Consider the following 21,978-nt stretch of genomic DNA (forward strand, 5'->3'; position numbering starts at 1 on the left):
CGCTATTTGGCGGCGCGTCTAGATGCCATTTCCTCTTTATGACCTTCATAAAGATACTTTCAAGTCCTGGAGTTAGAAATTTTCCTCCGTCCTAGCCTCATTTCCCCCTCCTTTCCTCCTGTGGCCAGGTCCCCAGTGCCCACGCGTGGCAGTCGGCGGCCCGCAGGGTTACACCGCAGCAGGAGGTCGCGGGTGGCTCCGCTGACCGCGGCCCCCGCACCGGGCTGGCGGAGGTCGGGGCCGCGTGATGCAGCCCCACGGGGCGCAGGCCGCACGTGTCCCCGCGGGCTCCGCGCCGCCGCCCAATCGCCGCGGGCCGTGCGCTCGGGCCCGGTGTGCCGGCCGCGGGCCCCGCGCGCACGGGAGCCACAGCCCGCCGCGCGCCGCCATGCGCTTCCGCTTCGGGGTGGTGGTGCCGCCCGCCGTGGCCGGCGCCCGGCCGGAGCTGCTGGTCGTGGGGTCGCGGGCCGAGCTGGGGCGCTGGGAGCCGCGCGGAGCCGTGCGCCTGAGGCCGGCGGGCACGGCGGCGGGCGCGGGGGCCCTGGCGCTGCAGGAGCCGGGCCTGTGGCTCGGGGAGGTGGAGCTGGCGCCCGACGAGGCGACGCGGGACGGGGCGGAGCCGGGCCGCCTGGACCCGTTCTGGTACAAGTTCCTGAAGCGCGAGCCGGGGGGCGAGCTCTCCTGGGAAGGTACTGGCCCTGGGGGCGCGCCTTCCTCCACAGCTGTCGCACACGCGATCTAGAGCTCCTGCCACCGCGTCCCCGTGTCCCCAGGCCCAGCGGCGCTTGTCCCCTCCCCGCCCGGCCCTGCCGGGCCTGCCCAGCTGCGCCCGCCCTGAGTGGTCTTGTGTCCCTCTTTTCCGTCCCCCTTCGCTAAAAACGAATTCAGCCATCGAAAAACTACGCGGATCCCAGACTACAAGCTGTCTAGAGGTTTTTTCCCCTTAGAGGATGAACCAATGGAAAACATCGGGTGTTTTCCTTTTTGGAATTTAAAAAAACACAAAACCCCCAGCTACATGGCAATTGCGATATGACCTGATTTCTTAAAATATAAAATCAACAATGCTGGGTGTAAAGAATAATGATTTAAAAACTACAAGTAAAGACAGTGTCTCCTCCATGCAACACTTCAGCTCGCTGTCTACACACGTTGTGTTTGCATGCATCCTTTTAGACAAAAATTGAACAACATGCAGTTCTGAAACTTGCTTGCTCTTGCTCAACATTATATTGTGGATAGTTTTGGTGTCACTAATACAGATGTATTTTAGTTTTTACGTGGTAAGAAAACAAATTCGGCATCTACCAACGTGCAGTAAGGTGGTTTTTAGTTTTCCTGTTTCCTACTGGTTTAATTGGAAGTCTGAGGAGTGCAGTTATCTCTGAGCCATTTGGGAGTGTTCCTGTAGGGTGGATTCAGAGAAGTGAAATTCTTAGGTCCAAATGTAGTCGTGTTTTCATTTCAAGAAGGACTACCAAATTATACCCCATAAAGGTGATGCCAGTGTCTGCTCCCGTCAACAATGTGTGAATTGAGACAGCTTTCCTTACCCCATTTTTTTTTCTTTGAACGTGGAAGTTTGGAGTGTGTGTGACTCAGTAGTTGTTTAAAGCCAATGAAACGAATGTCTCTTGAGAAGTTAGTATAAAAGAATAGGCTGTTTAGTCCACAGTGACGTGGAAACCAACAATCCACAAAGACTGAGTATGCTGGAATCTGTTTGTATATTATATTTGTTCTTTTTCTTGTACCCTACTGGGTCTTTTATATTCTGGTAGCATTAGTTGTCTTTTTATCATGTCAGAATTGACAGCTACCCTCTTCAGTTTATCCTTCCTTTACAAAGTATTACTATTATTGATAGTATTATATAATTATTTTTCATAATAAAATAATACCTAATCATTTTTGTAAAAATGTAACTTGTGCAAGTCTTCTCTTTCCTCAGACCTTCTCTTTTTCTTTCATCAGTCTTTCTGATATTTCTTTCAGAGCTCTGAATAATTTGCTTGTATTGCTATTACTTAATGTACCCACTTTAATTTGATTTAGTTTTTCTGATAGTTACTACACAAATTATATGTAATTAAAAAAACAGGCAATATCTATTGACACCTGCTGGAAGCACATAATATTAATTACTACAGTTGCTAGGAAATGTGAGGAATTTAGTTCAAGTTCATTATCTCTCGTCCCTGCTGATTTTTATACTATTATCTTAAACTATGTCAATAAAATCGACTTATGACTTTCTATTATGTAGAAAGTTCATTATTATAATCCTATTGAAAAAGAAAATTACTCCTAAAGAGACGGTAAGAAAAATAGCTTCCTCACACATCTCTCCCCCTGTCCTTACTTTATGCTTCTTTCTGCTTTGTTAAGTTGGGTATGTCTATATTCTGTTTTCTCTATGGTACTTGTGCTGTCTTGTTTTAGGATGATAGGTTGATTCTCAGGACTGTAAATTAACAAGCTTTCTGGGAAGCTTTGGTGCCAAGTGTTTAAGACTGGAGCAAGGATTCCGGTGCCACATCATCTGGGTTCAACTAGTGTAGGACCCTGGGAGAGTCACCTAACCCTGTGCTATCATTCAGAGGATTAAATTGCCTAACAAATGAACTTTTTAAAATTAGACTAGGACATATATTAACTTAAAAGAATGCAGAAGTTGTGTTAAAATATGATTGGTTATTACTTTTACTATTTGTAGGAAACCAATTTGTGCAGTTAGACTCATAAAAGAAATGAAATTCTGTGTCATGGAAACCATCCCTGGAAGGGTATAAATCGTACATCTTTTATGTACCATGGTATCAGAGTTCATTTTACTTTGTGTTTGGACTGAAATGGTCTTCTACAAGGTCTATAATTATAAATTTCTTGTTAATTATTTTAACAAAGAATCTCAACATTTCTGGCTTAATGCACTATTTGATGCACTATTTGCTTAGTTCTTGAAAACAGTTTTTCCTTGAAGAATTGGAATTCCTGTTCTAATTTCCATTAATATGTAGCTTCCTAAACACAGGTATGCGTGTGGAACTTTTTTAAAAAAAATGAACTCTTGTGTTAGTTGCATTGTTTTGGATTCTGCATATCACCAACTTCTTGAATGCCTCAGGCATTTTGTTGGATTGATTCTCAAGTAATTTTCAAGAAATGGTAAATGGGAGATTCAGTATTTGAGTCCTTAAAAGTCTGAAATGGTTTCACTTTGTTCTCATACTTTATTGAAGCTGTCATAGAGTCTGCTGACTCTATGGGAAGGGAAATTTTCCCTTTCCTCTGCCTCAGTGTCTTCCAACACCCATTGTAGCTGATATTCAAACTAAGCCCCTTTCTTTTGGGCAACTTGGGTTTTTTTTTCTTTGAAGCTTTTAATTTTTTCTTTTTAATAATTTTACTAGAGTGTGTTCTTGGTTCGTATTACTAGGTATCTGATTGGCTCCTTTAATTATAGGATTTCTTTCGGCTCATGGAAATTAAAGTTATTATTATTATTATTATTATCATCATCATCATCATCATCATCACAGTACTGGGGATTGGACCTAGGGTCTTGTACTGCTAGGCAAATGCAGGTGCTCTACCATTGAATCACCTCTGTAGCCCTTGGATTTTTTTTTCTTTTTGGTGAGATGGGTTTGAATTTAAGGCTTCACATTTCGAAAGCAGGTGCTCTACTGCTTGAACCATATCTCCAGTCCCCTAGCCCTTGGTTTTTGAAAGAGTTTCTCCATGTAGCCTAGGCTGGCCTTGAACTCATGATCCTCCTGCCTCACCCTCCAAAATGTTGGGATTAAAGATGTTCACCTCCACACCCAGCACATTGCTGCTTGTTCTTAATGTATGGGTATGATTTATGCCTAAAAGATTTTAAGTGGAACTGATGAAAAGTTGTCTTTGTCTTTCATTAATGTTTTTCTCCCTCTTGTGGTCAGTTGTCTTTTTGTGATAGTTTTATTTGTGCTGTACATTTCACTCAAATACCTGGTAATCCCCAGACCATCCTTCAATGTTATGAATAGCGGGTATGCTGATCAGTATAGGCAGTGGTGCTGGTTTTGGTTGAAGTTGTTGATCCAGGTCTCATCTCATGGAGGGCCCTCGTGGTGTACTGTGTAATGTGGCAGGGGGTTATGGAAAGGAATTTCCCTTTTTAGGGTGTGTGATGGGAAACCAGCAGGCTCACTTGCTTTTCATGCTGGCCATTGGGGTGCCAGTGGAAGGAGGCAGATGGAAACTTTCCACATCTTCCCCTGGCTGACTTCTGTTATGTCTCCTTCCTTTGCTTTTTTGAGTTTCCCCTATTATTTTTATTCTTTCTCATAGAACCTCTTCTTTCTTTTTACATTTTTATTTTTATTGTGCTGGGTGGAGGTACGTTGTGAAATTTACAAAAGTTCTTATGATGCATCAAATATATCATATTTGGATTCATTCCCTCTCCACACTCCATTTCTGGAATAGTTTCAGCAGGTATCATTTTTGCATTTACATGTGTTCACAGTATTTGCCCCATATTCACCCTCGTATCCCCTTTCTCTACTGCCTCCCCACTCCCATTGGTAACACCCCCCTTGCAGGACATGTTCCACCCTCACATTCTCTAATTTTGTAGAGGAAAAATGAAGAAAAGAAAAAAATGACATTATTGTTTTTTTGAGATAAATAGCACAGGGAGTTTCCTTGTGCTATTTCCATGTATTTATATACTATAACCCTATTGGTAGAACCTCTTCTTTTTGTTGCACACCTCTCATTACAGTTTAAAAATCACATCAGGCTGAGTGCCAGTGGCTCACGTCTGTAATCTTAGCTACTCAGGAGGCAGAGATCAGGAGGAGCGCAGTTTGAAGCCAGCCTGGGCAAATAGTTTGCAAGACCCTATCTCGAAAAACCCTATCACAAAAAATTGGGCTGATGGAGTGGCTCAAGGTGAAGGCTCTGAGTTCAAGCCCCAGTACCGCCCAAAAAAAGAAATTGTATCAGTTATATTGGCTTAGACTTTTTTTTGCACTGGGGATTGAACTAAAGGTCTTGTGCCTTCTAAGCAAGCACTCTACCACTTGAGCCACACCCAACTTCTTTTGCTTTTAGTTAGTTTTTTTTTTTTTTTTTAGATAGGATCTTGCTAATTTTGTTTACAGCTGGCCTAGGACTTTTATCCTCCTACCTCTGCCTCTGGAGTAGCTGGGACCACAGGTATGTGCCACTGAACCAGTCTAAAAAATGAAAAAAATATTAATTCATGAAAGAAGCTTGGAGTACAGCTACTTTCCTTACTCCCTTTGAAGAAACTGATTACCAATAATAATGAGGGGAATAGATTTTATATAGGTAATTGAAACAATGCTGCATTTTAAAATAAAGGATAGGCTGTTCAAGGCCTGCTGGGGCAAGAAGTTAGGGATATTTCATCTCAAACAATAGCTGGGTGCAGTGGTGAGCACCTGTCATCCCAAGTTACACAGGAGGCTGAGACCAGGAGGATCGGGTTCAAGACCATCCCAGGCAAAAAGTTAGCAACACACCATCTCAATGGAAAAAAGCTGGGCATGGTGAGACATGCCTGTCATCCCAGCCACATCATAAAATAGAAGGATCCTGGTTCAGGCCAGCCTGGGCAAAAAGTGAGATCCTATCTCCAAAATAACCAGAGCAAAAAGGATTGGAGGAGTGGCTCAAGTAGTAGAACACCTGCTTAGCAAGCACAAAGGCCTGAGTTCAAACTTCTGTACCACCAGAAGCCAACCAAACAAAACCCCAAAAGGTAACAGGTAGAATTATTTGTGTGTTTATCTTTTTAATGTATGTCTTCCCACCAGTCTGTGAACTCTATAAGGATAGGGACTGTGTTTCTGTTCTTTTTTTTTCCCTCAACATCCAGCAGTCAAGTTGGTACATATAGTGGGTGATCAGGAAATAGTGGTTGAATGAATGTGGCCCAGAGCAAGAAGAGATGGAGGTGTTTACAAGTGTATATGATGTGCTAATTTCTTCTTCAGTGTTTACCCAAATTACTCTTTGTCCTCACCACACTGTTAGGATATTCTCCATACAAATGAGAAAATGGAGGCTTTTGTGCAGTACCTAACCTACTGTCAGTCAGATCCAGTGAGGTTTTCTCTTCAGATACTGCATTTTGATCTGTATAAGTTTTGTTTGATATTTTTGCATCTTTTGCCTTTTGTTTTTGTTTAGTTTATGTTTTTCTTTAGACTTCTGTCCACATTGAGCATCTGAGTCCTAGTCTAATAGTTCTCTTACATCTGCCATATTGGGTGTAGTTTCTGTTGGGTTATTTTTCTAACATTTCCCTGCTGCTTTTCATGTTTTTGTGGATTGTCTACAGATTTTGGATCATACCACATGTATGTTCTTAAGAAAAGCTGTTTATTTAGAATAGTTTTAGATATACAGAAAAGTTACAAAGATACAACCCTTACCAGTTTCCTCTATTATTAGCATTTTATATTAGTTTGGTACACTTGTGAAAACCAAGGACCCAGTATGACTAATCAGGGTCTATACTTATTCAGGTTTCACTGTTTTTTTCTAATGTCATTTTTCTTATTCAGTATCTCATCCATATTTCCACTTTGCTAGTAGTTCCTGTGGCTGGGCTGGCTCATCAGACTTTGTTGTTTCTGAGGTGACCCATCAGGTATTTTCTAGAGTGTTCTTGTGATGAGACTGGAGTTATGGATTGAGGGAAGATCACGAGGTGGAGTAGCTCTCTTACTACACCACCAACACGATTTACCGCAGCTGCAGCTCACTGGGACGTCGTGGCTAACGTGGTGCCTGTTTGTTTTTTCTGCTGTCCCTCTCTTTTATCCCCTTTTTATATTATATTCTTTGGAAAGAAGTCACTAGGCACAGCCCACTCTTAAGGAATAGGGAGCTCTGGAGGCAGAATATCTAAGTAAATTATTCATAATTTGCTTGCATGGGGGTTTGTTTCCTCTCCCCCTCTTTTTTATTACATCAGGATCAATGCCTGGGTATTGTTCTATACTATGAATTATAATCTCTTACTCCTTTACTGATTTTGCTCGTTTTTTTGCTGTTATAGAATGGTATGAGAAACCAAGACCTGGGTGCTGGGTGTGCTCCCTGCTCCTGGGATATTGTTGCTTGCAGGCCCTTTCAGCTTACAGAATCAATATGTGTGTGTTAATTAACCTCTGTATGGACATGGAGGAAAGGATAAACTCTGTAATATCAAGTTCTGTGTGTTTTGATAAATGCACAGTATTGTATCCACAATTATATAGCCACATAGGATAGTTTCACACTCCTAGGCTTATTAGGTCGTATTTCAGTTCTGAATAAATGTTCTATTGTGTGGATATACCACAGTTTATTCATTTGCTTATTAAAGACCATCTTGGTTTTTTCCAGATTTTGGTGATTATGAATAAAGTTCCTGTAGACACTGGTGCACAGTTTTTGTGTGGGCATGAGTTTTCAAGTCAGTTGAGCAAATACCAAGGTGTGTGTTTGCTGGGTCGTATGGTTACCACTGTACCAGCTTTGTAGGAAATAGCCAAATTATGTTTTAGAGTGGCCATACCATGTTTTCATCCTGACCAGCAATTATATTGATGTTTGTTAATTTCTTGGATTCTAACCATTCTAGTAGGTACAAGGTGGTCATTGTTTTAATTTGTAATTCTCTAATAACAAATGACATTGAACATCTTTTCATGTATTTATTTGCCATGTGCAAACCTTCTTTCACTGTTTTATTCAGATATTTATCCCATTTTTAAATTGTTGCTGTTCTTATTGCTTATTTTTAAGAGTTCTTTGTTTATTTTGGATATAAGCTGGGTTTGAAAGATATGTGATTTTCAAATGTTTCTTCCCAGTCTGTGACTTTTCATTATTATAACCATGTCCTTGACAAAGCAAGAAGTTTAATTATATGTGCAACTTACAAATTTATTCTTTTATATTTTGTGTGTTTGATATTGAATAAATATCTTACCCTCAAATCCAAGGTCATCTATATTTTCTTCTATGTTATCTTTCAGAAGTTTTATAGTTTTACGTTTTACACATAGGTTTCCAATCTATTTTGTGTTAATTTTTATGTATGGTGTGATGTACATGGATAGGTTTTTTTTTCTCCCAAACTATGGATATCCTATTGTTTCAGTACCATTTGTTGAAAATACTACTTTTTTTTTTTGGCATATATTACTTTTTAATCCTTTATTTTTAAAATTGCCTTTGTCAAAAATCAATTGACTAGTCACACAAGTCTATTTCTATGTACTGTTTGGTTCCACTAATCTAATGAGTTTCCTTTTTAACATTGTATTGCTCACTGTAGCTTTATATAATTTGCCATAATGTAATGTGAGTATTCTAAATTTGTTCTTTGGCATTATTTTGGTTCTTCTTGGCCCTTTGCCTTACCAAGTCTATTTTAGAATTACTTTGTTGATATTACAAAATATCTTGCTATGATTTTGTGTAGAGTCCATAGATCAAGTTTAGAAAAACTGACCACTGGACAATATTCAGCCTTTCAATGTGTAAACATGGAATATTTCTCCAGTTTTGTTAGATTTATATACAAGTACTTTTAAAATGTTTTTTAATTTTAAATTTCAGTTCATCACTATGTGGAGGAAGGAAATGAACTTTTATTAAATGTTTTTATTGGGTGGTGGGCATTGTGGTTTGCATTGCTTCAGAGATTGGAATTTTTCCAGCAGTTACTTGTGGATAAGCTTATTCCTTTTAAAAAAATTTTTATTTTAATTGTTTTTGGCTGTACTGGGGTTTGAACTCAGGGCTTCAATGCTTATTAAGCAGGTGCTCTATACTACTTGAGTCACTCCGTAAATCAGCTTATTCCTTTTGAAGTTTGTCTTCAAAGTTCACTAGGTCCTAAAGTAGCTTTTATGGTAAGGCTGCTTTAGCCTCGGTACTAATCCTGTGGGTACCCTACTGAATGCCCCATCTATCCAATAAGATCTCCTCATCTGTCTGATTGAAATGCAGAGATTTCCAAGCTCTGTATGAGCTTTGGAAATTGTCTGGCTTACAGTTTTCAGAAATTTTTCTTTTCTTGCCATCTGTTTTTTGTGTAGCTTGGTCACACTTCACCATATGTAGCCAAAGGCTAGCATGTGCTGTCTAGCAGACCTGTATGCAGGTTTATGGCCCTCTTTCTTCACAGGCCATCTTCATCCCTGGCATTTAGCCCTTATTTTGTTCTCATTTGGAGAGAGTCCCAATTGATACCATTAGACTCTATTTAGGATCTTATCTGTACGTCATGGTTCAGAAATTCCCTACAGGCAAAAAATCCTTGGCATTCATATCACTCACATTTGCTTTCCTTCTCTCAGAGACCATAGGCCGACTCTGCGTTTCTACAAGCAGTTATCTCTTGGATTTTGCCCCTCTCCCCTCCCCTGCCCTCTCCTCCCCTGTTTTCCTCTGCCCTCCCCTCTCCTCCCCTCCCCCCCACTCCTCCATCCCTGATTTTGTTGTTTCTCAGGTTTTTATGTACATGTGTATATGTATGTGTCTTTGTGTATATTCACATATACATATATTTATGTGTATATATATATATAATTTAACCTGTGTCTTTTTTGTAAAACTAAATTATTTGCTTCATGACTATCTTTTTTCATGCTGAAGTTCTTTAGGTCTTTAATTGAAAATTTTCTCAGTTTTCTGCTTTCATCCTGGGGATCTGGGGTCATGTGAAGCCAGTATATAGAGAAATGAGAAGCTTAGTATTTTCAGTTCACATTTTAAAAACCTTCATGTTTCTAAATAGTAAATCGCATTGCTTCATTATCATAGAGTATTATCATGAATTTTAGCGAGTTAAAACCTTAAAGAATTAAGAGGGTGATTATATGAAATTATTTTCTTTTTTAGTTTAGCCATAAAAGAGTCAATACTGCTTAAAAAAAATGAAGGGCAGTAGGGTAAAATAGTTCTCTTCCAGGGGCGGGTACCATTGGGAGGTGGAGGGGACATAAGGAAAGGGTGAATGAGGGTGAATATGGTGGATGTGTTTTGCATCCATAAATGAAAATAGAAGAATGAAACCTGTTGAAATTGTTCTAAGGATGGGGGGTGGGGGAAATATGGAGAATGATGGAGAGGGTAAATCTAACTAAGGAACATTTTATACATATATGCAAATATCACAGTGTATCCCCCTTACAACTATTATATGGGAATAAATTTTTTTTAAGCTCATACTGTTTTTCTGAGGACAGAGATTTTTTAGGCTGGGTGCAGTGCCTTATACCTGTAAGGGGGAGGAGGTAAAGGTAGCAGGATGATGACCCAAGGCTGGCCCTGGGCAAAAGCATGAGAACCTATCTGATCAATAACTAAAATAAAAAAGGCTGGAGTATGTCTCAAGTGTGAGGCCCTGATTTCAATACCCAATACTACCAAGAAAAAAATCTATCTGTCTGTCTGTCTATCTATCTATCTATCTATCTATCTATCTATCTATCATCTATCTCATGGTTTGATCTGTTATTGCCATTTCTGGATGTTACATTTATGTATTTTAGGAACTACTTCTATCTTAGGAAATAGTTATAATTGAAATTCATGTCTTGTACCATATAAATACCAATGTATTACCCATGTAATCTCCATTGATTGAAAGCAGTGGAAGTCTGTTTGCTGAGTATTGCAATCCTTATCCAACATAGTTTCAGAACTGAAGCCATCTAGATTCTCACTCATGGAACACTAGATTGGGGGGGGGGTGTATCACACTGTCAGCTCCATCCTCTTTTGAGGTTCACCATGCTAGTTTCATAGCCATAGAGTATTCTAGATATCACCCACTGAATTCCGAGGTAAAGGTAATTCTGCATGTTGTGTAAAAGGACCATGGTTTAAGGCATTGCCTTAACATACACTAGTTCAGAATAATTATGAGGAAAAATTGAGTTAATATATATGACTATTCTTTATCAATGGAAGTAAAAATATATTTTGTTATTGGTTTATTTATTATTTTTTTGGTGATTTCTCACATTTTCTCTGTCATAAAGGAGTATTGCATGAGAGGAATAGTTATTTTAAAAGTACTTTACCCAAATACTGTATATATTTTAAAAATAGACCTCAGTTTTACTTAATCTGGTTAGAAATTTGAATCAGAAATTTCCACTTGCTCATTTCTTTTGATTGTGGTTGAAGAGGTTTTATTATTTTTAAGAGAAATGTTCTTAAACTGCATTAGCAAATCAATCTGATTAGAGATGAAGAATGTAGAGAGACATAGTTCAAACCAAATTTAAAATAAGACAAAGCTCTTCTAGGTGTTCTGGTATTACAAAAAAAAAATGCCATGAAAATATAATGTATTAACTTTTTAAGCCTCAAGTTTTAATATTGTTTAAATTCTTATTTTGATTTTAGTCATTGAGAAAGGAGCTCCATTACTGTGCCATCTCTATAAAAAAACCTAACAAATCAGAATGAATATTTGATTCATTTATTCAACCCAAACAACTCTGTGGCTCAGTTATGTACTGGAATTGTGGTAGGTACAAAGATGAACTTTATAGTACTTGAGCTTAAGAGATTTATTTTCTAGCTAGCAGGGAAAAGAGTAAGAACTATATAGCATTCTGACTATCTACAAGTAGACTAATTCAGGAAGAGGGAGGGCCTGGAAAGGCTTTTTAGAAGGGATAGTATTTTGAAGTTGGTATCTAATGAGCAGTAGGAATCAGGTCTCAATTATTTCCTTTCTGTACTATAAGAATAAAAATAACAATGAAATTGTTTTAAAAATCTGTCTGATATGAATCCAAGATATGGTTGCTTGCTCTGAGGTGTGAAATGAGGCAGGCTATATGAATAGGTTTTGAGTTTTGCATCTTCTGAAGGATGAGTGAATCCTGCTGTGTGTAGGGGTGCTGGTAAGAGGGTGAGAGTGGGGACTGCAGGGACACCCCCTACCCCCACCCCTGTGTGGGTGGTGGATGGGGTCTTCTTACCGGAGGCCTCAGGATCAGCAGGGATAGCCTTTCTTGCTATCCTATTGACCTCATTCCATATTTTCTTTTTCTTCAAAAATTTTAAAAAAATATTTGTGTGTGTGTTTGTATGTATGTGTTTATTGTGCTGGGTAGGGGTACATTGTAGCATTTACAAAGTAACAAATATATCATTTTTGAATTCACCCCTTCCACTGCTTTCCTTTATCACCCTCCCCTGATTCCTGGAACAGTTTCAACAGGTATCATTTTTACATTTACATACAGGTGTAGACATCATGTGCACTGTATTCATCTTCCTACCCCTTTCCCTGCCTCATCCCCCTTCCACCGTGCCAATCCCCCTTCCTCAGAACCTGTACCACCCTCCAGTTCTCTGATTTTGTAGAAGAAAAAAACATAAAAGATAAAAAGAGAAACAGTGTTTTTGCTAGTTTGAGATAAAGATAGCTATACAGGGATTTTCCTTGCATTGTTTCCATACATATATGTATTACAACCTGAATTGGTTTATCTCTTTTCTTCAAATTTGAAATATTAAGCAACTTTCTTAAGTGATTCTTCATCCTGGATGTGTGTTAAGTCCATGGAAGGAGCTTTTTAATGTACAGATTCCTGAGCCATTCACAAGCCATTCCATGGGTAAAGCCTGGGAATCATTATTTTTATAGCAGTTGTATATATGTACTATACATACCATAAAATTCACCCTTTCAGAGAATACAGTTCCACGTTTTTTAGTATATTCACAGTTATGTAATCATCCACACTAATTCAGTAATATTTTTGGTATCACAAAAGGAAATTCTATGCTCATTACTAGTCAGTTCCTATTCCCCTTTCCCCCATTACTGGGCAAACACCAGTATACCTTCTGTCTCTGTGAATTTTGTAGAAATGGAATCATATAATACCGTATGCAGGTCTTTTGTGGCAGACTTCTTTATCAAAATGTTTTCATGGTTCTTATATGTAGCATGTCTCAGTACTCATAAACTTTTCTTGCATGTAGTATCCCATTGTGTGTCTGTATCAAATTTTGTTTATATTCATTCATTAGTTGATGGATATGTGGATTGCTTTCACTTTTTGAACAATGGTGCTGTGAATGTCTATGAACAGGTTTTTGTTTAGAAATATGTTTTTATTTCTTTTGGGTATACCAAGAGTAGAATTGCTGAGTCCTCTGGTAGCAGTCTGTTTAGCTTTTGAGAAACTGTCAAAGTGGTTTTCAGAGTAACTAGCATTTTATCCCCACAGTAGTGTAGAGTTTTAGTTTCTCCATATACTTGTGTATACTTACCCTGTGCATTTTTTATTTTAGTTATTCAGGAAGAGTGTGAAATGACTTCTTCCTGTGCTCTTGTTTGCTGTTGAACATTTTTTGTTTGTTTATTGATCATCTGTCAATTTAGGAAATGTATGTATGTGTCATCTCAGGAGAAAACTCTGTCCAAATCCTTGCTAAGTTTTAATAGGGTTATTTGCTTTTAACTGTTCTGTGCAAGACTCCACGTTTTTAAAAATTCCACCTCAGGTGACATTAATACAGCTAATCCTTAGAATGGGCACCAGAATCACAGCAGACACACCTGACTTGGACTAAACAATGAAGCCTTTACTTTGGCACACTGGGGTTGAACTCAGGGCCTCACACTTGCTCAGTAGGTACTCTACAACTTGAGCCAAGTTCCCAACCCTGAAACCTTTACTTTGAAATGTGTGACTTGGTTTTGTGTAGTGCTTCACATTGTCATAAATAAGTCAGGCAATATGGTTTGATGCTAATCCAATGTAATTATCTGCTTCCTTCCTTTGCCATCCTGAAATTGTTACCTTTCTTTGCACTGCCCAGAAGTGTAAGCATTTGTTTGTACTTCTTCCTCACATCACCTCTTACTTACATCAAGTTAAATTGTCTCCCCCCAAACCCTCCTCCAGTCTTATGAGGATATGTCTCTAGTTTTGATCTCTCTTCTGGGCTCCAGTCAATGTATTCAGTAGACTGTATACAAAATTTTTACACATGGATGGTCTGTAAGTACTTAAATCTCAGTCTTTCTAAACCTCAACTCATAATAAATCTTTGCAAATTTTCTTTTTCTTTGTTCTTTACTTAAAGACCCTGTAACCTAGTCATTCAAGCATATGAAAACATAAGAACTTGTATCTGCCTACTGTTTGTCTGTCTGTCCATTTATCTGTCTATCTATCTGTGTATCATCATCATCTATCTAGGCAGTACTGGGGTTTGAATTCAGGGCCTGGCACTTTCCAGGCAGGCACTCTACTGCTTGAGTTGTGTGTTCCTAGCCCTTTTTTGCTTTAGTTATTTTTCAGAGAGGATCTTGCATTTTTTCTTCAGACCACATTCTTCCTATTTGTGGCCTCTGTTGAACTGAGATAACAGGCATGAACCACCATACTTGACTTGCTTGCTTGTTGAGATAGGGTCTTGCTAACTTTTTGCCTAGGTGGCCTCACACCTCAATCCTCTCAGTCTCCACCTCTCAAGTAGGTGGGATTTCAAGGTTGTGCCATTGTGCCTGGCAGAAACATAAGAGCTTTCTAGGCTGGGTTATCTGCATCATAAGCCCCCGAGGTATGATGAGCATTTTCTAGGCCTCATTCTTAGACACTTTGATTTAATGGTTCTGGTATTGACCAGAAAATAAGAATTTTATAATTTCCCCAGGCACTTTTGATAATGAATTGGTTTGGAAAATTGCTGTTAGAGATTTAGCAGTTGAAATATTTCAGTCCCCACATTTTTATTTTCATCTTGTTGTCTTTGCTTTAGATTGCTTTAGGATCCTGTCAGGGGCTGCTACATGCTCTGAGCTTTTGGGTGCCTTTTCTCTCCAATCCTTCCTCCACACTGATACCAGAATTATCTTCCTAAAAATGCAGATGGGATAATGTCACATGTGTAGTTAACATTTGATGGTTTCTCATTTCCTACACAATGTAAGTCTAAACTTAATATGGCCTTTCTGGCTCCTCACAACCTGGAGATTATTTACTTTTACCTGCCTTTCTGCCACCTTCTAAAAGCAATCTCAGTATAGCTATTAGATTCTTATTTTTCATTGATGTCATGTAACCTTTTCTGTAGTGCAAGCCCTTTTCTGAGATTCCTGGGTAAAGTATGGTAGTTTTAATTCTACAAAAAGTCATGCTTCATCCATCCCATTGGCTCTGGTATAATAATGTGAAAAACAATCAGTGATGGCGTCCTAGTCTGTTTAATCTGCTATAACAAGAATTCCTTAGATTGTGTAATATATAAACAGTAGAATTTATTTCTTTCAGTTCTGGAGGTTAGGAAAACCCAGGATCAAGTTGGCCAAGAATTCAGTGCCTCTAAGGACTCACTCTGCTTCTGAGATGACACCTTCCAGCTGCATCCTCCCATGGAGGAAGAAATGAACCCTGTGTGCCCACATGACACAAGGGGAAAAGAGTTGAACTTGCTCCCTGAAGCCTTTTATAAGAGCACCAATCTCATTTATGAAGACATCACCCTCATGACTCAATTATTTCCCCCAAAGGGCATACCTATTGATGTTCCTACACTGAATATTTGTTTCAGCATGAATTTTGGAGGGATATAAACATTCAAACTGTAGCTTGTAGCATCTTCAAATTAACATATACAGTTCTTAAACATAACACAATTATGCAATATAAAGTTAATAAATCTATTTAAATAAAACCCTCCTATTAATACATAATACACACTCCTTTTATTAAGGGTCCAAGGGCATAGTATCTTAAACTCTATGTGTGTCTGCCATTGCCCATTTGTAGCACTGTGGGAACTGTTGATTTTTTTTTCTTTTTTTTGGCAGTATTGGAGATTGAATTTAGGGCCTTGAGCTTGCTAGACAGCTGCTCTACCACGTGAACCATTCCTGCAGCCCCTGTTGCTCTTTCCATCTCTAGCTGCTACTTAGGCCAGTGTGAATTGGACTCAGCATGTTGGCTTTCATTAGAGGTTTTGGTCTGAGACTTAACCTTCCATAATTAGCAGAATGAAGGAATGCTCTGCACCCTTCCAGCTGGAATAAATGTTACTGAGCTAGGAGACTAGCATAAGGAACACATATTTTCTCATATGTATGTTAGTACACCTCCTGGCTGTACTGACCCATTAAACTGTATATCTATCTGTCTATCTATCTATCTATCATCTATCATCTATCTATATCTATATATATGTATATAGGTAAAACCCACAAAATATAAACTTTATATATAAATAAATTAGGTAACCCTAAAGTGCTGTACACATAACTTGTACACATTGGGTTCTGATGCCCCCACTCAAGTGGCTACAGTTTCCCATATGTGCTTGCGCGCACACACACACACACACACACACACAATAAGCCACCCTACTGTTGATATGATGTGCTGGCCTTTGCTAGGCACATGCAGCTCCTATGGTTTTGTACTGATAAAGTATCATGTCCAGAAGCACATCTTAGAGGCATGCTTCACACCCACAAACATGCTAGGAACTGTCTCCCGCCACTTATGTAATGTGTCACTTGATGCTCACATGTCTGAAGCTTAAACATTCCCAAGTCCTCTAGCTTTCTATCTATAGCCCTTTTAAAAATATTTCAATAAAATTCCTTGAATATCCATTCCATATGCTGAGTGATTGGATCTCTTTCTCTTTGCTACCCTTAATTGTCTTTCCTCAGTCTATTTTGGAAAAGTTGGGGTGTGACAGACCAGTATTGTGTACTAATAACCACATCCTCTCCCTGTAGGAAAACTGTTCTTTGTTCTGTTGAGGAAGTATATCTTTGCCATATGCCTTGTTTTGGCCAATAAAATGTGAGAGGAAGCACCATGTGTCACTTCCTGCTGTTTTGCCTCATTCTCTTTTCTCTCTGCCAAGAGATTACTCTTGTTATTCCTAATAGTGATTGCTCTTTGATGGTCCTAGCATCAAGATGATGACAAGGTAGAGAGCCCTTAGCCAATCTATAGTGAACTTTCAAGTAGTTCTTTGTTCTTTTGTGCCACTGAGTATTTGGGATTTGTTCTCACAGCAGGTCCTAGGGCCTAACACAACTCCTGGGATAGTAGTTGTTCTCAAGTTCTTCATGAATGAATGAACTTCAGCATACTCTCCAGAGATCACTTGGAGTATTCATACTCTCCATCTTCTCGTCTTCACTGTTAGCATGTGCCAGAGAGTTCAAAACACTTGATAAACATGCAGCATTGTTCCAAAACATCAATTTTCTGAAAGACATTTTAAAAAGAAAACATTTAACAATTTAAACAGATGTATGTATTCTATGAAATAGAACACAAATCTCACTGAATTTTAAGGGACAAATACAAATCTTCCAAGAATTTTCATGTCAGTAGAATACTGTTTCAGGCTGTACTCCCCAGATTTCCTGGGTACATTTGAGAAGCCCTGATCAAATCTGAGACTTAGTTTTATTCTTTGGGAAGTTTGGTGCTTGGACAAGAGCAGAGGTGTCATGAGCTGCTTAGGAGGGCTGTATGATGTGAATGCCAGTGCACTGGGAGCCAGAAGCCCTGGGTTCTATTTCCCACTTTGCTGCTAAATAGGCATAAGACTCCGTCAGGTCATTTCACCAAAATGACTCAAGAATACATACCTACTCAAGAATGATACCTACTACTGGATGTTTTTAAGGGATAATATATGTGAAAGTACTTTGAAAAATTATTAAGCTTTATTATTCCAACTGAAGTGATATGAAATTTTTGCCATCTTCAAATATGAAAATTTTATACATACTCTAGTTCCACTAGGTGGCAGCATGTCACTTGTACTCTACTGTAATTTTTAGTGTGTCTATGTATTTCATAGAAAAGAATTCAATCACCATTTTAAATGAGTACCACATTCTCTCTCAACCTTCTCTTTCTTATTTCTCATCCCACATACCCCTTCTGACCAATCCGAAAAAGCTATTCTCATTCATTTATAATGTTATGCAAATGTGAGAGCAGTCTTCCTAAGACTTAGCAATTATTCAAGAATTTCTCCTTCATGTGGGAAAAGGTATTAGATAGCATTTTTTTTGCTCAGATGTAAGCAAGTTACTTTGATGTGATTTCAACGTAGGTTAATTAAAATCAGTTAAAATCACTATAAAAGTCTTGCCATTGGCTCCTTATGAATACTTTACAATTATTTTTCCAATAAACTCTTGTGGACATTTTAGACTCTGATGACTGCTCTGTTCTGTATCTCAGAATGTCATCACATATTGTTACACCGAATCCTTTCATGTTTATGACATGTTTGAGAAATACTTTATCATGATTCCTTATCAGCTTGCTTTGTGTCAGAATTTCCTAGAGAATGTATTCTACAAGATGAATTTAAATAATAAAAGTATCATGCAAAGCTTCATAAATGGTGTCTTAATGACTTCTGTTGATATTAAGGCTTTGATGTAAGTGATGGCATAGATGTATTAGAATATTCTTGTCCTGTTGCAAAGAAAAGAATCAAAGTTGTTAAGCTGCATAGCGGATTGCCAGTGTTCAATTCAAAGAGGATCGTCGAGGCAATTTTTAAACTGCCACAGGCACTGTGTTCTGCACAAGAGAAAGGAGCTGCTTTGAAAACTCAGGCCATTTAAAGCTGTTTATTAAACTTGGTATAAATAGAGGACATCTTTATTTTTAAATGGCTAAAACTTGATAGGCAATTTTAATTGCTTGTGCCAAATCTTTGCTATTTTCAGGGAGGAAATAAGTTTTTTTAAATTTTACTTTAAAATGTCTAATGTTAGATTGACATGTTACTGAAAACTTCATCTTTTTCTTATGGTCATAATTATGAACCATATCTCCTGTCTTATATAGAATAATGCTAAGTTGTGGGCTTAAGTATTTAAAATATGTTTTTGAGGAAGGTGATCCATAGCTTTGTACTGATTTACAAAGGAATTTAGGAGCCACATATGTAAAAAGAAAAAAATAATATAGTTCACTATTTTTACATATTTCTGGTGTAGAGTTAAAAACTGCATCCAAAGCTTTACCTGATCAAATATAAATCCCTATTTGTTTGAGGGAAGTGTGTAGCTTACAGTGTAAGGAATAGTGTATTGTAGTTCAGCAAACGATTTTTGAGAAATTTCACAACTTCTTTGTATACAAATTAGAAAGTGACACTGGCAGGTGAATAGATTAGTGAAGTGGACTAATGGCAAGTTGAAGAAATGTTCCTCTAGGCCTCTGATTAAACCATGCCAAGATCCCTGGTCCAGGTTCTTCTCTTCTGCATGGGGTCATCAGTGACTTAGGAAGCATGCTTACAAATTTGCTGGCAAGAGAAAATTGGGAGAGAGAGAGTTGTTTTTTTGTTTGAGAGAACAATATTCAAAATATGTCTCAAAGTGTGGTATTGGTACAGGGCAGTGATTAAAAAGTGGAAATAAGGAAAATGTTCTGAATGCTAAGAATATTCTTATTGTTGATGTGGTTATGTAGGTGTGTTCAATTTGCAGTAATTGATTCAGCTGTGCAATTATGATTTGTGTACTTTTCTGTGTTGTCTTATATTTTAATAAATTTCTGAAAGGAGAGAAAAGCAAAACAAATGAAACCAACCATGATCACATCAAATTAGTGAATGTGGTTAATTAAGTCATGATTCAAGTTTACCAGGTCCAAGGTAAGAAAAAAAAACCTCAGTTCTACTTTCTCATTTGGAGTAAATCTTCTCCTAGTGCAAGAAATTTCCCAAAGAAAGGAGTAAATTAACAAGAATAAATTAATGAAAATCAACTCTTATATTTGCATCAATAAGTTATTTTATGAAGATAGGAAATAGGAATTGTTTTCCTTGAAAACAATGCAAAGAAAAAAGATTTGGGAGTTTCAGTTTTAGGGGACGTTTGCATGGTTTGGGCAGGGATTGGACAGGATCTGAAAACTAGGTGAGTTATTGGGAAAACTAGTGGTCTTGGGAACACCTGGTCCATGTGTAGTTACTTGAAACATATCAGTCTGACAAAGCTGTTGTTAAGACTAGTTGAGCATGTTTTAGTAGTGTATCTGTTTTATAAATTAGTGTACAGTTTGGCATACAGACTATAAGGACTGGAAGATGTAAGCGTTGAGTAATAAAAGTTGTTACTGAGTTATTGGACACCAGCTGTGATGGTTTTTCTGTGTCAAATCCTTTTAATGGATTATGTAATTGAATTCCTTTACAACAACCCTACAAGGTAGATATTATTAAACTTTTGTTCTCAAATGAGAAAACAGTGGCACAGGTTTCTAATGATTTTTATCATTATGTACAAACTAAATAATATAGTCAGCCTTCTAACTGTTTAGGTTTCACATCTATGGACTCAACAAACTTTGGATCAAAAATATTTTTAAAAAAATAATTTCATCTGTACTGAACATGTATGGACTTTTTTCTTGGCATTATTCCCTAAATAATACATTATAGCTATATATGTAGTCTTTGTGTCATATTAGTGTTATAATGAATGTAGAGATTATTGAACATATGCAGGAAGTAGTGTGTAGGTTATATGCAGATTCTATGTCAGTTTATACAAGGGCATAAGCATGTGTGGATTATGGTAGCTAAGGATGATACTGGAACCATTCCACAACCCCCTCCCATGCCCGGACACCATGGGACAACAGTATATTTTGGAATGGAGGCTGGTCTGAATCTTGACTGTTATATTGCCTTCCAGAAGAGTATGATGGAGTCCACAAAGGAGAGCTTCCACAAAGGGTGATCACTGTATTATAGGCAGGCAAAGAATGGTGAGAAATTAGTATGACTGTTAGGGGATGACTTTATTTTTAGTCTCTTAGTGGAGTTCTGAGAGCAGATGCCATATTATAGTGCACTGAACAGGAACAGGCAAGTGAGGATGTTGGGAGAGGACAGGCTAGCTGGAGGGAAGACAGGAAGTAAGAGATGATGGAAGGAAGAAACAACTAGAAAACTAGAAAACGAGGGATTTGGGGGAAGTTTAAGGCTTAGATGAGAAGGAGGACATAGTGTGTAATAATAAAGAGGTTGTAGAAGTGAAACGATCATGAAGTAGATAACCTGTTTCTGTTTCCTTCTCTCTTAGCAATTCTCAAGTTTTAGAATTACATTAAAATGTTGCTGATTTTATTGATGATTTACTTGACTAGAGAAATCATATACAATTAAACATTTAATATATTGGGTACTTTTGAATTAAGTCAGGTAAGGTCTTGTGATCCCTGAGGAAATATGGTTTATCCTCCAAAATTCTTTTTTGGAGAAAGATGGTGTGTTCCAGTGTATCTCCACCATTCTCCTTAGCTAAGAGAACCCTCATTTGTTTAGGGAAGGGTGGGATAAATCACTATTGGTTTAAGTAATTAGAGTACTCTTATTCCACTGAACTAGCAGTTAGTCTACAGACATCCATGTCACAAGTTGAGGGAAAAAGAGATAGAAGAAGATGAGGGAAATCTTATTTGATGAGGCTCCCAGGAAACTTCCACTTTTCTCAGAAAAAGAGACAAGAGCGTTGTTGGCATGGCCCTTTACACTTCTTCCCGGCCAGGATACTAGGCATGATGCCTATAAATGTTGTCCTCTGGACATGAGGTGAAAAGCATGACAACAAAGCCCACTGTATGAGAATGGCAGCGTGTTAAGAAGTTGGTATTGACCAGTTCTGGACTGTCTGGCTTTCCATGCCTTATTCTGTGAGATAGACTTATATTTGTTTAAGTCAGTGTTAGTAAGGATTTATTTTGTTTTTGTTGCTGCTCAAACCAGACATAGTACTTAGAGGAACAAATCCTTCTTCAGCTATTTCTTATAGGTGTGGTTTAAAAGTATATCAAATTTAAGATACGGGTCATGTTTGCTTTACAATGGAGATATGTTCTGAGAAATGTGTTGGTAGGCAATTTCATTATTATACAACCA

At 38.1% G+C, this 21,978-nt stretch overlaps 1 protein-coding gene across 5 annotated transcripts in view; it reads left to right on the plus strand.

The window, feature by feature from the left end:
• The first annotated feature begins 388 nt into the window (after window positions 1–388).
• Epm2a (EPM2A glucan phosphatase, laforin) overlaps window positions 389–21,978 on the plus strand; it is a 208,905-nt gene continuing 187,315 nt past the window's right edge. For 4 of the 5 annotated variants that reach the window (XM_074072670.1, XM_074072676.1, XM_074072665.1 and 1 more), the window contains exon 1: window positions 389–689. In XM_074072670.1, coding sequence (XP_073928771.1) covers window positions 389–689 — 301 coding nt within the window. The remainder of the gene's footprint in view (window positions 690–21,978) is intronic. The other variant, XM_074072682.1, reaches the window with a different exon arrangement.

Source organism: Castor canadensis, chromosome 1 (genome assembly GCF_047511655.1).
Source record: "Castor canadensis chromosome 1, mCasCan1.hap1v2, whole genome shotgun sequence".
NCBI lineage: Eukaryota > Metazoa > Chordata > Mammalia > Rodentia > Castoridae > Castor > Castor canadensis.